Raw genomic sequence first — 15,552 nt, 5'->3', positions numbered from 1 at the left:
CAGACTGAAGGACGGAGAAGGAATGACATCAATACCAACGCGTTTTTAAAAGCTCCGAACAAAGCGCCAAGCCGGGGCTAGATAGCATTTCAAATTAACGCGAGATGCCGCGGAGAAAAAGAGAAGTGGCGATGACATGCAAACTAAAAACTTCGCTTGAAAAAAATGACACGGAAAAATAAAACAACCTACTTCACATCCCTCTTTGTGAAACATGTAACACAAATCACAATTAATTAACCTCATCAAACACAGCCGCTCTGTCGCCTTTACATTTTTGAATCCCACGGTTGCATCGCCTCCGCTCTCAGGGACACACACGCACAAATACAGACATTCCTACAGACGTACACACACACACACACACACACACACAGTTGCCGTCTTTTAAGAGCACACTCTCTCCTGGTCCCTCTGGGGTCTCCTACTCCGCGGGGATCAGTTGGAGAGGCCCGGCTCTTTTATGAACATAATGCATTATTAAGCACCTCAAACATCTCCTGGGCCTTTGTTTATTACTGCTCTTATTAATCACTTGTGCATAATCGCGTCCCGCCCAGAGAGCTTTCATTTTCCATCAGCTTTTTTTTTTTTATACGTCGTTATTTTCCGACAGACCGCCACGAACGGCGGCGCGGCACTCCTTCTTCTGCTCTCATCCTGACGGTAGGTACTCAGCTGCAAAATTACAATAAAGGCAGCTTGCTGTGCCTCGCAGGCCTCTCCGGCTGCTGCTTGCTTATGTATATGAAGGGTTGGAGAAGGACGACTATTCTTTATGCATCTGAATGGCTCTGAATTGCTAAGGTCAGTACGCTCTGTTCTGATAATCTCATAGCCCAGGGAAACATCTGATGTGAATATGTAAGGCACTTATAACCGTCTCGTATCACACAGAGACATGCGACTTCCATGTGACACATAAAGCTGCCTGTGCCCTGCGCCGCAATACCCGTGGTCACCACTAGCAAGCACTGTTGCCATAACATTTTCCAACCAGGCGTGCACACACATGCATAGAAACACACACACACACACATATATATACACACACATACAGCTCAGACATGCCGTAGGCCGGGAGCACACACACACACACTTAGAGGGGTGTATTCAGATCAGAATCTTCACAAACTCTCGGTGAGCTCCCCGCTCAGATAAAAGGAGCTGTGTTCTAAAGGAGAGAGGGAGCGGGGTGGATCCTGAGGGATGAGTGTGTGTACTGAGAGGAGGCAAGGAAGAGCAAACACCTGGAGCGTCAGTCTCAGGGCTACGCCCCTGGCGACAGGGCCTCGCTGCTCTCACAGAGGTGGCAACAAACGCCGACGTTCAAACGCCACTCACACACTCCGGGAGAGGGGAGCAGAGCGAGGCGGCGAGGAGGAAGAAGAAGAAGAAGAAGAGAGGCGAAGTTAGGTGCATCTCTGGGAAACCGATGAATTCTGGGCAAAAGCTGCCACTGTTTTTTTTTCCTCAGCGATTCAGTGATCAGGACGTGTTTATCTGCACTGATCAAAAACCGTGCGGAGGTGATATAAACATTGTTAGGGAAACACTGTTAACGGGCCTCTTTCAAGCCAAGACTGGGTAGGAGTTACAGTGCACAGCATGGGGAGGTGTCACAGGCAAATCAAAATATAGAACGCTAATGAAACACTCCAGCGGATTGACATCTCGGCTTAGGGGCCTCATGAAAGGCAAGAGGAGGGAGGAAAAGAAATCACTTCAATCGCTCGCATCAAGAAGTTTTATTTCTGCTCGGAGTTTACCGTGGTAGTCTGGCTGCCATTGAGCCGGAGAATTAGTTTGCGTTAACGCGACGTAACATCATCAACGCTGGAATCACACGAGCGTAACGGATATGTTATTTGTATTCAATAGCGGGCACGGCAAAGTGGATAACTGATATGTGACCAGATGTTAATGATAGCCAGATACAACAGGTCACATATTGAGCTGCTGCTGCTGCTGCTGCTGCTGCTGCCGGCGCACACCTCCCCACCACCTCCTCCTTTTCCTCGTTCTCCTCTTGCATTCATTAACTCTGCTGTTGGCCCGCTCTGATTGGACTAAAGGCCTCAGTGTCGGGCACACAAATGAGCGCGCACACACACATCGAGAGAGAGGGAGAGGCACTTTCAAATGAAATAATAGGAGGGGGGGGGGGGGGGGGGAGAAAGAAGAAAAAAAAACGTCCTGCAATGAATAGTAATAACTGCATTAAGATTAACGAGCACGGCGTGTAAAGAATAATTGCATCTGTCAAAAGATTAAAAATACATGAGCTGTAGCATTTGTTGGGGGAATGGCGGGGAAGCTCACTGTTGTGTTTGAGGGGCAGAGAGAAATGAAGTGGGGCCACAGCCAAATGACTGTCCTCCGGTGTACCTGGAGTCATCCATTCTAGCGAGGGGTGGGCAGGAGAGGAGAGGAGAGGGGGGGGAGTTGTGACCTTGGACACCAGCAGCAAGATGTACAGTGACAAACAGGCACAGGATACTGTAGGCCCTCCTCACAGATGGCAGATACTGCAAGGGCCCGACACGGAAAATTCTCTCTGTGGTCTGACTTCTGTTTGGCTGCAGCCGGAGACGAGGAGGGGGGGGGGATATCTGGCAGAGGAGGCACCTAATGTCGCGATCAGTCAACGCTATAATTTCGCCTTTCCGTCTCAGATTAGGCAAATCATTAAGTCATAAATTCTGGCTGTGACTTGGCTGAAAGAGGCAGACTACAAGTTGGACCCCGACCAATCCGTCACAACTCGCATGACGTACATCGGTGATTAGAAAGGTCGTGCCGGCGGACCGCCTGTGCAGAAAAGTGCTCTGTGCCGCTCAGACACTCAGTAAACTAGGCGAGAGAAGGTGGGTCAAAACTTGGAGTTGGATGGAGGGATGATTTTTTTCTTTGTGTTTCAGAGGCACTGCAGGGGCGGATCAACCTGACAGAGGGACCTGGGGCAACAACTCGCCCTTGGGGCCCCCCTGGCCCCCACAGAGAAGAAATTAATTTAAGACCACACAGAGCAGCTTCTGTAATCACCCTAGAGCCGAAAGACAAACTGACAAACAGAAAAGCTAGTGTTGTTACAGAATGAGTGCATCAAATTAAATCATATAGGACCAGGCAAACACAAAATAAACCTCTTCAAGACTTTGGCGCAGGATCAGGTTAATCTTATTTCATATTGGACTTTAGTAGAGAAATTTCTGCACAGTGGACCCCGTCGGTAAACCATCACGACAGACTTTTCTAGTCCGTGTTAGCTTGGTACGGTTGCAAGAATTACGGAGAGTCTATTCACAGCCAAACGACGAATACACCTTTAACATGTCAGGACTTCCTAGCTGTGCATGTTGGCAAATGGTAATCCAATATTCAAGAATCAGATAGGTTAGTTCAGATTTAGAGAAAGTTTGTAACTCCAAGCCAAGAACCTCCATTAAAACCTGGATGCTCAGTGGCGCTTTGAAACCACAACAGTTTGACTTCCCGGGTATGAACTTACCAGAGTGTACCAGTGACTGATAGTGCAGGCTAACTTCCAGATTAGCACCCGGCTAACTTGAATAACAATGTTAGCTTATGGGGAAAAAAGCATTCTTGGAGCCGCAGTGCGTCAGCTGACGTTGTAATTACTCGGTTTGTCAAGTTAACTCAGTTGATACCTCAGAACAGGAAGCGTGCAGCAAAAACATGTCTCGATTTGTAATTAATAACTTCCTATTTATTTCTTCTGATTCTCATTCTTTAGCAATACTTTTATCTTTATATATATATCATTGATCCTACTGTGAAAAGCGTCCTTGGGTCTCGTTAAAGGCGCTATTTAAATCCAAGCTCTTTTTACTATTATTATTCTATTGAGCATATAAAAAAATACAGAAGTATACTTGTATTTAATGATTATAAGTAGTTGCCATAATATTAGTAAATGCAGTATGTATGACTATTTCAAATATATATTATTCTACGTTAGTTAGAATTTGGGATATGGGGGGTGAAATGTGGTTTTTAGGGACAAAAATGATTCACAAACCACAAAACTAAAAATTCTGATCCGTCACAGAATAAACAATCAAGTGAAAACACTGAAATATTCACATTTTCCTCACTAATTCTGAGTAGTATATGCATGTTTTTGCCTTTCCATGAAGTAATTATTACATTAAGTAATTAGTAGTTCTTTGTGTAGTAAGTAATGAGTAATAAATAACATTTCTCAGCCTCCTCGTGCGGCTCTGTTTAGCTCCCTCTGACCTTTGCTGAGATAGAAAATAAGTGGCTTCACTCTGTATGAGCTCCAGTGATAGAGTGAAACAGACTCCCTTTGTAAAGGTAAGGTCAAACGGAGGTAGGAGGCTGGCGGTGTTACGTCACCTGATGTAACCTGACACACGAAGGTCTACTATTGTATACTCAATATAATGACCACGCGTAGCCTCTGTGTGAGTAAGAACACGGCATAAAAAGAGACAGAGAGGGAAAAAAACACGAGCTAAAAAGTGTTTTTTCTTACAAACAGAGTCGGCGTTGAGTGACGGTGGCCTTTCTTTTTGTTTTAAAGTCTTTGTTCTCCAACGTAACAACTCTTAGTTGACTCTATTCTCTACTTGTGAGGGGTTCGTGACAAAATATATCCCTCAAGACGCTCCCGGGCTCGAATTAAGGCCTTGATATAAAAAGGTATAGGTCAGAAAATCAAACTGAATACATCTTCAAAGAACGGCATTTCTTATCAAGGAAATAACTCCATTCAAAAGTCTGTGTGTGTGTTTGTGTGTGTGTAAATGTGTGTGTATGTGTGTGTGTGGTGGCGCAATATCAAGCAGGGGACTTCAAGGAAAAATGGAGACCTTTAAAAGTCAGTTGCTGCCGTCGCTGTTTCTCTGACGCAGACTTTTATCTTGTATTCATTGAATCTGTAAACAGCATTCTCTACTCCTGCCACAAGTGTTCCTCTGATCTAGACTGAGATTGGGCCGCGTTCTGCTGCCGTCTCCTGCAACAAAGAGCAACACAGTACATGTGCCCTGGCATTGAAATAACAACTGAATAAACACACAATGTGTCTTTCCTTCGGCTCTGACTTACTGTCTTTGCCCCCTTTTCTCCCTTTTCCTTTCCCCCCATTGGCCTCATCAGGCCCCGCGTTCCGCACGAAGCCAGACTTCAGTTGGGATTTTAATTGGCCCTCCACAATCAACAGCAGAGCTCCTCAAGGATGTGTTCGCTCCTCAGCCAGGCTACACTCAAGGACCAGCGCTGGGTTTTGAAGTGGCCTCACGCAGAGTTTTGGAAACCACTCTGAGAGCACAGACTTTGAAAAATAGATAAGAGCCACAGGGTATGGGGTTTTATGTATCTTACATCCATGTGCTGTTGCACCATATCTATCTATGGCGAGAAAATTACTTTTCGGTTTGCGTATGTTGCTTCATATATCCATGATACGTCTGTTTGTGTCTTTCCAGCGATAGTAGTTGAGGTTTGATGTGGAGCTGATCTCCGGGGAGTGATCTTTAAAAAGGGGGGGGGGAGATAATTCTCGAAGTAATGTGTGTGAGTGCGTGCGGTGTTTATACCGCTGCTGCTGTTGTTGTTTGTGAAGATGCACATCTCGGGTCTTAGTGGGAGACTCACCTGGGGCCTCGATAAGCTGTTTGTAGATTCCCAGGAACGCAGACTCGGCCTCCTTACTGCGCTTGTTCAGAGCAACCACCTGCAGGGGGGGGGGGAGAAGACGCCGTTAAGGTAAACACGGACAGGTATGCATATGTCTGACCGACGATGCACGGCGCATTTACATTTCCGGCATTACGGCGATGCGTTTGCGCAGAGCAGAAAAAACGCTTAAAAATCTCATGAAGCTGACAATGAATCAATAGTAAACAGAGCAAAGGTCAAACTCACAGCTTCCCTCCGATAAATGAGACAAACATTCCAGCAGCCTCACTGTATATGACGTATAAACACCTGTGTAACAGTGAAACGGTGCGCCGTGCGTAGCTAAAACATAAATTAACCAATTCAGAGTCTGTGTTCCATCATGAGCGCCGACACCCAGGGAAACGCGGCGTGCACGCTGACCGTATCCTCCCTGTTTAGCTGCCAAGCTGCTGCATGTTGCGAGGTGACATTTGGCCTGTTAAATGTAGGTGCCGGCGTGCGCGTGAAGGCTCGCCAGCGACAGTGGCCTCCATCACCAGCAGCACTCGGCACCTGCTATCCCCGACGCGGCGGGTGATGCAAACCAATTAACGATTCATTAGGAGGGACAAAGAAAGCGAATTAGCCACCACCTGGCCCCATGGAGAGGGCACCTGCACTAGTGGGTATGTGGGTTAGCGTGCTCCCAGCTCCCGCGGAGACCCGGGGCCTGTTTGCGAGTCAGAGGACGCGCTGTGGATGCCTCTCGACGTCCTCTGCTCTGCAGCAGTAAATCAGATCAGGGCCCGTCCAAATGACCCCCCACTCCAAGAGCAGACGGAATTCAAATTATTGTCATCTATTGTCTATGTCATTTCTGTCACTGTTGATTACAGCCTCTGTCGGAATCGGCTCGATGGACTCCACGACGGAGGGTCAAGTGCGCCGTATCTGCGAGCCGGGGCCGCTCCTCATCGGTATGACTATGCTTGAAAAACACTCATTTTTTCGCTAAGGCTGAAAACACTTATGAGAATGGTGGCGGCTGCGGCGGCGGCGGCGCTGTGTTGGGGCTGTTTAGTAGGGTTATAAATAAGGTGTGTGGTAAACAGCGAGGGAGACGGAGAGCCTTTGATTTACTGGAAATGGCTGGCGTCTTCCCTGGGGAGGCATAACGACAGCATCATGTTTAAAGAAATATCATAAAGATCAAGCAAATCCCCCCCCCTCCCCTCCCGTCCCCTCCCCATCACTCCCACTTGGAGCAGCTCAGAGGAGTTCATGGAAAATGGAAAAGGCTGGAGCCCAATCAATACAGATGCAATAGTCTGCAGCTCTCAGCCTGCTACACAATGCTGTTGTTTCACTCAGCTATACCCCAATTTAACCCCCTCCGCCCACCCAACTCCATCTGCCCTCCCCAGCCACCCGCCTTCCCCCCGCTCCTCTCCTCTTCCGGGACGTGGCGCTCACGTTGGCATGTCCGTGAAAAGCGCGCGAGGCACTCGGGGGGCCCATAAACAGCTGCCAGCTTTATGAGTACATCAACAACTAGTGTTGGTTCAGCTGAGGTTTGCTTTATGTCCACTGATGAGAGATGTTTTCGTGTTTGCTTCGTTTTCACTACGAGCAGAAGCAATCTCCCGACCAGTAGCCGAAAAAAACAAACGTGACAACGAGGCAGAGCTGCGACGGCACCTTGTGACATCCGGACAAACTTTCCCCACTTTCTCGCACCTGAACTTCACGGCCGCTGCAGCGGTGCGGCTCAACCCGCCGCAGCTGCTAATCAACTTTTCGCCGACAGTCGGCTCGCTTGGCCCGGCCTCTTCTGAAGCGCACACATCAAACGAGGCTCCCCGTGTGCATATGTAAAAAGCCTGAGATCACGTGAAGGCAACAGCCACGGCTCCTTCTCCCAGAGACACGCGGGGTCTCCTGGCCCTCCATCATCCTTTAACGAGAGAACACGGAGATTACCTCCACAATCACACCATTAACCTGCCTACAGACGCTAGCAGAGGCATCAATCACACGCCTGCCTGACGCCTTCTCACGTTAGGAGCCCGCTATGCGTATAGATGCCCCCCCCCCCCCCCCTCCCTCCCTCCACAAACCACCCTTGCTATCATCAAAAGTACTCCGAGGTGACGTGCATAATACGGGCCGATCCGGGAGTCATCTTCATCTCCATGCTAATCCACCTCCAGCCAAGCACTTTGGATCTCGGCGAGAGGAGTCTCACGGTCGCAGATAGGAGCAGATAGGGCCGCTGCACAGAGAGGCACGACTCGAGGAGCGACTACAACCTGCACATCTCCTCTCTCTCCTCTTTTGGATGCCAGATACGGCTCTTGGCCCCGGCTGCGGCTCACAGCGCGTTCTTTGTTTTCACCCGTTTCGTGATAAAGGATACGGCTGCCGAGGGAATGGGCTTGGCCACAGGTTGATTTTACAAGCAGGAGTAAAGCCCGGGGCAGAGTAGCAAGAGAGAGACAAAGGAAACCTGTTAGCGCTCCACCATAACTCTTCACGCGGCAACAGAGTGGGCAGAACACAGCCTCTGGGACAGGGCTGCTGGGAAATACTTACTGATAAGCCTTTGAGAATACTTACAGTACCCGCTAGTGAGTCTTTGTGTGCATGTGTGTGCGCGCGGGGGGAACGAGCTAGCATGTGTCGAGGCGAGAGAAATAAATGAAGGAGGAGAGAGCAAATCTGGAATGAAGTAGAGGAAGCAGAGTGAAGGGCTACTGAGCGACATCCAGAGAGAGACGGAGAGACAACGGAAAAGAGAGGTTCCCATAAAGAGCGCAATTAGCAATTATGCAGTCATCAATTACAATTATCACAACTGGTGATTATGCAATTATCACTCTAAATCATCGTTTTCCCCCTCTGCCTTTACCAGTTTGCCACCCCCTGTGATTTGGTTGTTTGAGGATGGGCTTGTGATGGTGCAGGTGATTAGAGTGTGTGACGATGATGATGATGATGATGGGGGTGTTGGGCGGGTGTCAACGCGGATCTTTGCACAGTGCGCGTGTGCAAGTAAGTGTGCGGATGCTTGGAGCGTGGCTGCAGATGCATCCGTGCCCGGGTGTTCACAGCATGGGATTTCATTCTTTATTCTTCCGGGGGGGGTTTTTTTTTGTTGTTTTTGCATGAGTGTGTGCACGCGGTAGATGTTCGTGGATACACCGCTCCTCATCTCAAGGTGAGTGTGGTCTGGTGCTGTGGGTGGTTTTTGGGGACAGCAAATGTACAGTTCCACAGTCCCTGAGGGCTCTAAATTACCTGTCATCTTCCCCATGATGCAAAGGTCAGTGCACAATCATAGAGAGTCCATCCTACTGTGCTGCTCACTGAGCGCCAGTCCAGCCCACAGGCTGACAGGATGTCACAACAACCCCCGATCCCGCTCCATGCTTATTAGAACAAAACAGTGGGAAGCCCAACACCACCGCAACACCACTTGTCACAACACCTTCCCGAAGAATCTACCGGATGCCTGACAAACGTCCAGTTCGTGGCGTTTATGCTTTTTTGGGGGAAAATGAGGAAAAAAATGCGGTCGATGTTCTGCTATTATGCTTCGGATAATTAACATTTCCAACGGCTAATTTCATTTGTCTTTTCGCTTGGTGTTACTAACCCTTGGTCCTGTGTCGGGGAATCGACCTTTCCCCAGCTCCTCCTAACAGCTTTTCACTTTTGCAATTAATATTCACCACTCAAAATTAGGTAGGGATATTGGGATATGGGTGCATATATCCGTGTGCAATGAGAGTCAGATTAAATGTGCCGCACTATTTTTGGGGAACAAAGAATATTCACAAAACATTTCTTACAAAATTAAGATAGGTTCAAAGAATAAATAATCTAGTCAATGCTTTCACCAACTCTGCAGCCACTATAATATATCTATACTTATATTCACAATCAGACCAACAGCAAAGTCCTCGTATGTGCAAACTTCTGATCCTGATTAATCAAAGTTTAGCTTCATCCGCTGGTCTGGACGCTTCGCTTCCTGTACAAATTAATGTTTTTAATCACCAGGATGACACCACATCTCCCCACTTTTGTTTTCTAACGTAACAAAGAGAGCTGCAAGATAAAGGTCAAAATTAAATACAGATTTCTTCCTGAATTTTGGAAAATATTAAGCGATGCATCTTAACGTCTGACCGGCGTCACTCACGGTTTCATCACTGCATAAAAAAATCCAAGGTAGAAACCTGCAGAGGGCCACATAAATGTAGGACAGCTTTGTGCTTTCAGTTTCCTTCATATGTGATCTGTTTTAAAAAAAAAAAAAAAAAGAGGAAATGCAAAAAACGCAATTTTGCCTTCAGAGGCAGGCAGAGGATCATATTTTAGCGGTGCCACCCAGCACTTTTGTGGCTGTCACCGCTGCCGTTTGTTTTGCATCGAGTGTAGGTTCAGAGGAGAGGCGGGAGGAGAGAGATGAGTTGGTGTGGAGTGACTGATGAGTGGGTGGAGGAGAGGGGCAGAGGTAAACACTATTGCAATACAGTCTGGACGGCGAGAGACCCGTGTACACCCACACACGCACACCCCCACACACACACACACACACACACACACACACACACACACACACTTGAACTCGGGAGCATGCAAACACACACGTCAGCTCACGCGCAGAAGCACACTGCACACACAGACTGCGTTCGAGGGAAGATTTAATCATGGTGACACCCATCTCGGCGCGGTGGTAGCAGCATGGCGCTGGCTGTGGCCGTCTCTGGATGCCCGGCGAGATGAGCAGTCAGAGCACTGACACACATCTCGTCGCCACGTCAATTCCAATCAGCGGTGCCTGTCAGTCAACGCGTCGCGCTCACGACGGACCGACGCCCGGCGCCGCTCTGCCACTGCAGAGCTGCCGTCTCAGCCAAATAAATGGCCAAAGCTGACCAATATTCTTTTGTACCACTCATCCCCTCCTGCAGCGAGTACATGCTGCAACGATGCAGTGACAAATTCAGAGTGAAAATACAGCTCGATTCATGGAGGCCTTGTGGGAAAGGCTCATTCGCATTTGAATGGATGTAGAGTAAGATGTTGTGATGTTGCAGAGCGTCCGGCTGAAAGATTTCAATACATGTTTAAAGACAGGTTTCCACACCCTGTTAATCCATCCATCGTACAGCTATTGTTTCATTTGGAGTCATCAAACAAAGGTACAAGTCTATAGCCATGCTAACCTTAGTTAGCAGGTCATATGACATAAAATACATAATTAAATGTCCTACAATTTAATTATAAAGCCGTATAAAGTGTCTTAATGAGACCACAGAGGTCGTCAGGGACATTAAAAGTCCTCACAGCGAACACCAAGACTTGTACATTGTACATAAGCGATGCTAACCTTAGTTAGCATCGCCCTGGTTCCCTCCGCAAAAAGTCTTCCTGAGTTTTGGATTTTGGAACATCGATGAACAAAATCTCTGTGTCAAACACAAGTTTATGATCATCTTCAGAGATGAACACCACTTTTGTGATTTCCAAAGCGTAAATTAAATGTGCAGCAATAAAAAGCGAATGTTAGCCTATAAGCAGGCGACATCAGGGTCACATGACTTAAACGTCACCACCACTAAGTGTCTACTACACAGGTTTTCTACAAACTGATCAATGTACACGTCTTGGTGAGTAGATGAGACTCCGTGTTCGCTGTGAGGACTTTTAATGTGCCTGACGACCTCTGTAGTCTCATTTAGACACTTTATACAGCTTCATAATTAAATTGTAGGACATTTAATTATGTATTTTATGTCATATGACCTGCAGAGCGCGGGGTACGACGCGTTAATGTCAACCATTGCATGTGCTTTTATCTTATCTTATTTATTTATTTCCGTCCTAATGTTGGTTAGAGTTTCTTATCTCAGAGACCCCGAACAAAGCTCAGATAACAACTTCGAACCCTGAAATACACTTAATTCTTTTCATCAAGATCCACGCTTTATTCACTGAGAAATTAATGAAAAGACGACTTCCTTGGTGGAGATAAAAAAGAGTCAGGGGACCACAAGTTATTTGCCTCACATCCGATGAATTGTCAATTAATTTCCGTGGGTAAGTGGCTTCGTTCCCTGACGAACACTAGAAGCTGCCTGAACGTAACGTCATTTGAAGTCGACACTGGCAGGTAGCCATGCCAAAGAACTGGCGCCCGGTAAAAAACAAACTATCGTATGTTAAAGCAACATCTATATCGCTAACAGCGGTCGAAATCATTGTTATTACTCCTCCTTGTTTCCAGCACAGCTTGACAACACTTGACGACAGCTTGACAACGGCGTGAATCCTGCCCTTGGCACTGATTGGCAAAATCATTAGTCCCCCTGCGGCACTCATTGGATCATCACGATGCCAGATGATTCAGCCGACTCGGTGGTCCGGATCGTTTCGTGGCAATTCATCCCACAGGTGTCCAGACATTTCCCTAAAAACTACAACAGTCATCTTCATGGTGGTGCCGGATGAAATAACAGAAGATTTCCAAAGTCATAAAGACTCATCCTCTGGGGAACATGAACGTCACGACTGTTTATCAATCCATCGAGTTGTTGTAGACGGACTGACGGACCTACATTGCTATTCACAGCTCCACACCTCCAGCACGGCTAAAAAGGTACTTCAAGATATATATCGTCAGGTGTTCCACTTGAATATGTGACAGGACTAAATGAGTGAGACCTTGGGCCAATGCCCCGGTGGAGAACGGCGATAATGACCCAGGCTGAGAGGAAAGCAGATCTCTGTAGATCAAGGTGGAGCTGACGTAATCCCAGCGGACGCGGCACACGGAGCAGCATGAGAGACAGAACATGGCACGACATTAAACCCAGATCAAAGGCCCTGCTGTCTCCACCGCGCAGCAGGTGCCTTCTGGGTCCCCCCTCGCCATCAACAGGCGGCACGAGCGCCCGCGCTTCCCGCCCTCTCGACAAAACTCCAAAAGCGGCAGCCTCGGCGCTAACATCTCAAAGTCACGACAAAGTCAAAGTCAAGAGCCTGTGAGAGACGAACGGGAGGGAAGAAAACAAATCTTTTCTGAACGTCTTTGTAGTTCAAAAGACAGGAGTTGTCATTTTCTTTGAGCTGGCGCTTTCAAATGTTTGATGCAGCGAATGACCTGAACCTTGAAGAGAAGTGCGTCTGCTCTAAAACGACGTATCTATCACGGCACGATGGGAGGGAGCGGGGGCGTGCTGAGGCTAAGATGAAGGCACCGGTTGATGTGCTGAAAAGGGGAGGGCTGTTAAAAAAAAAAATAAAAAAAAAAGTAGTAATGAGTGCACCTGGACGGGAAATTCAGAGCTGGGAGAACTGTTAAGAGGAGAGAAGAGAGGAGAAGTGTAGGTAAGGGCTAATTATAAAAATAAAGTGCCCCCATTATCCCGGTGCTGTACTGCCCTAGTGAACAAAGCTACAACAGATGGGGTGTCATGGGTAACTGTGCCAATGTGAGCCAAAGCCCTGGAGTGGATGGACCCTGGCAGGGCGCTAGCGGAGCAGCCCTGGCAAGGGGGAGGCACAGCTGCATATCTCGCCCTCAGACACATGCTGACAGTGTTTCTCCAGCCCTGCCTACACTAGTCAAGGTGAGACAGCATGACACGAGGGGGAGAGCGAGGGAGAGACGGGGGGGGGGGGGGGGAGAGAGCGCTCCTCTATGATGGATAGCGTTCTCCATCCACCTCTCCTCTCTCTCCCTCTTAGAAGGCTGGTGACTTTCCAGTGAGGCAATTATCATTGCGGAATGCATAATAGCCTAATTAATTACAGGTGTCAGCGCTGCCTTTGTTTCAGCGTGGAGGAACATCATGCCAAAGCCGCATCCGCTAAAAAAGAGCAGCCGCTGATGAACGAGCCTTGAACCGCGAGCTAGAAGAGCGCAGCCGAAGGAGGGGAGCGGATCGCTGTGGAGACGGCTTGAAGTCTGCCAAACAATCCCTGCGTCTGTTAGCTAACGAAAAAGACGGATTGGAAACACATGGCGCAGAAATTAGGTCCATTATTTGCTTGATAAATCTGCCGTTGTCAGCGGCGAGTGCCCGGAGGAAGATCTCAGGTAGGGCCCCTGCGCGAGGACGGCTCTGTGGGTAATTTGGGTTTTTCCGAGAAGCCGAGACCTGCGCGGCGTTGGTGGCAGCGCTATCAACAATGGAACCAGCGTTTCCTGACAAACATGGCATGTCATTTGTCCCGTCAGATGCGCCGATTTCATTCATTGTAGCGAGAAAGCCGGAAAAAGGCAGACAATTGCCGGAGAGGGAGGGAGGGGGGGGGAAAAAAAAAAGACCTAACAGGACCTGCGAAGGAGTGAAGTGAATGATGGGGCGACTAGGGAGGAGAGACAGCGCCGAGATTCCTGTTATTCCCCTCCTCAGCTAAACACAAGCGTACACTGGTGTGGAACTTAATGGAACGTCACATTTGGTGTGTGTGTGTGTGTGTGTGTGCACTGTACAGCGTGTGTGTCTTTCCACGGGGGGTCGTGGCGGTAGGCTGATAATCCCTCCACGCCCCCAGGCAGTGGGGGCTCATTGTAGAGTACATTGAGTCTAATAGGAGCGGGCGCTGCAGTCGTATGCAGCTCTCTCTGCTCCCACTGTGAGGGGAGTTTTACATAATTAATGACTGTTGATGTTTCCCAGGTAGTCGCCCGGCAAATTCACTCCAGACTCGGCTGCCACCGCCGTCGGTTCCACAGAGAATGAGCGACACCAGAACAGACAGCTTACATTACAGGCATAAATAAGGCAATTTTGTACAGTGTCTTCAGACATTACTGTGAGGGGGGTTCAGGGCCAATGATTCGACTTTGCTTCAGAGAAACGCTCAGAAAGAGCTTTTCTATGTCTCGGAGTCTACAGAGAATTTGCGCTTGATCCGAGTAAAACTGCCTCCTTTAGTGTTTTTATAATTCCGTATGCTGTTGGAGACGCGCAGCGAGGAGAGCGCTGCCTTTTCAAGATAACAGTCGGCGGCTCCAGACGGATGAGCGTTCACGTCTGCACGAATCAGTCTAATCTGAATGTCGATCTTAATACACGTGAGCCCGGTGGTCTCGGGGTTTGCATGTTCCAGACCACTGACAGTCTGGCGAGGCCTCGGGGCCCCTGCGCATATTACTGGGAGGCAGTCCACATTTATACTGGAGCATGTTAAATTAAACATTTAGACACGACACCAAGGGAAGGCTATTTTTTACTGCTCTCGGCCCACTAGTCATTATTAATTTGTAATAACCTTTAAGGCTTTTTGATGTCATACATATTTTACAGAGAGATATCACTCCCAGCCAGACTGGAGAGGGCCTGTCGATGACAGATCACCAGAGTGCCACCGAAATGTGCCTTCGCCTTGCTATAATTAGGACCAGGTGAAGGTTAAGAGTGATCTCCGGACCGCGCGTGTATGCATTCGTCTGCGCGGCACCTTCGCACGCTAATGCATCAGCGCGACGGCGCGTCAACACCGAAGGATTAAAAAAGCGAAGACGAAAGCGGGGCCAGGATTTTTCCCCCCCGAAATGATTTCCCGCAAAAAAACAGCGCACGACGTCTTTCTGGCAGTGGCCCTGACCATCATTTCAAAACCTTTTTAGGTATTTATGAATGCCCAGTGTAAAGGAGTTCATTTCAGTTGCATAAATCAGCCGAGTGGTTGAACACCGGGGGGGTTGAGGGGACACATTAACACTCCGCTCTCTGTCTCCTTCATATTCCTCTGCTAGAGGGCTGGCCAAGGCCCATCTTGCTCCCGCTCTGCTGGGAGGTCCTCCATGCCCGCTGGATGCCAGCCTAAAGCTCGTGTACGCCGCTGCCAACACGCCACTAAAAGCTGTAAAACAAATGA

At 48.4% G+C, this 15,552-nt stretch overlaps 1 protein-coding gene across 3 annotated transcripts in view; it reads right to left on the bottom strand.

Annotated features, from left to right (window-relative positions):
* The window catches only part of cux2b (cut-like homeobox 2b), a 95,739-nt gene that overhangs the window by 23,329 nt on the left and 56,858 nt on the right, over positions 1–15,552 (bottom strand). For all 3 annotated transcript variants that reach the window (XM_030417314.1, XM_030417315.1, XM_030417316.1), the window contains exon 4: positions 5,647–5,725. In XM_030417314.1, coding sequence (XP_030273174.1) covers positions 5,647–5,725 — 79 coding nt within the window. The remainder of the gene's footprint in view (positions 1–5,646; positions 5,726–15,552) is intronic.

Source organism: Sparus aurata, chromosome 5 (genome assembly GCF_900880675.1).
Source record: "Sparus aurata chromosome 5, fSpaAur1.1, whole genome shotgun sequence".
Lineage (NCBI taxonomy): Eukaryota > Metazoa > Chordata > Actinopteri > Spariformes > Sparidae > Sparus > Sparus aurata.
The sequence above is the reverse complement of the archived record's forward strand: the minus strand, read 5'-3'. Positions and strand labels throughout refer to the sequence as shown.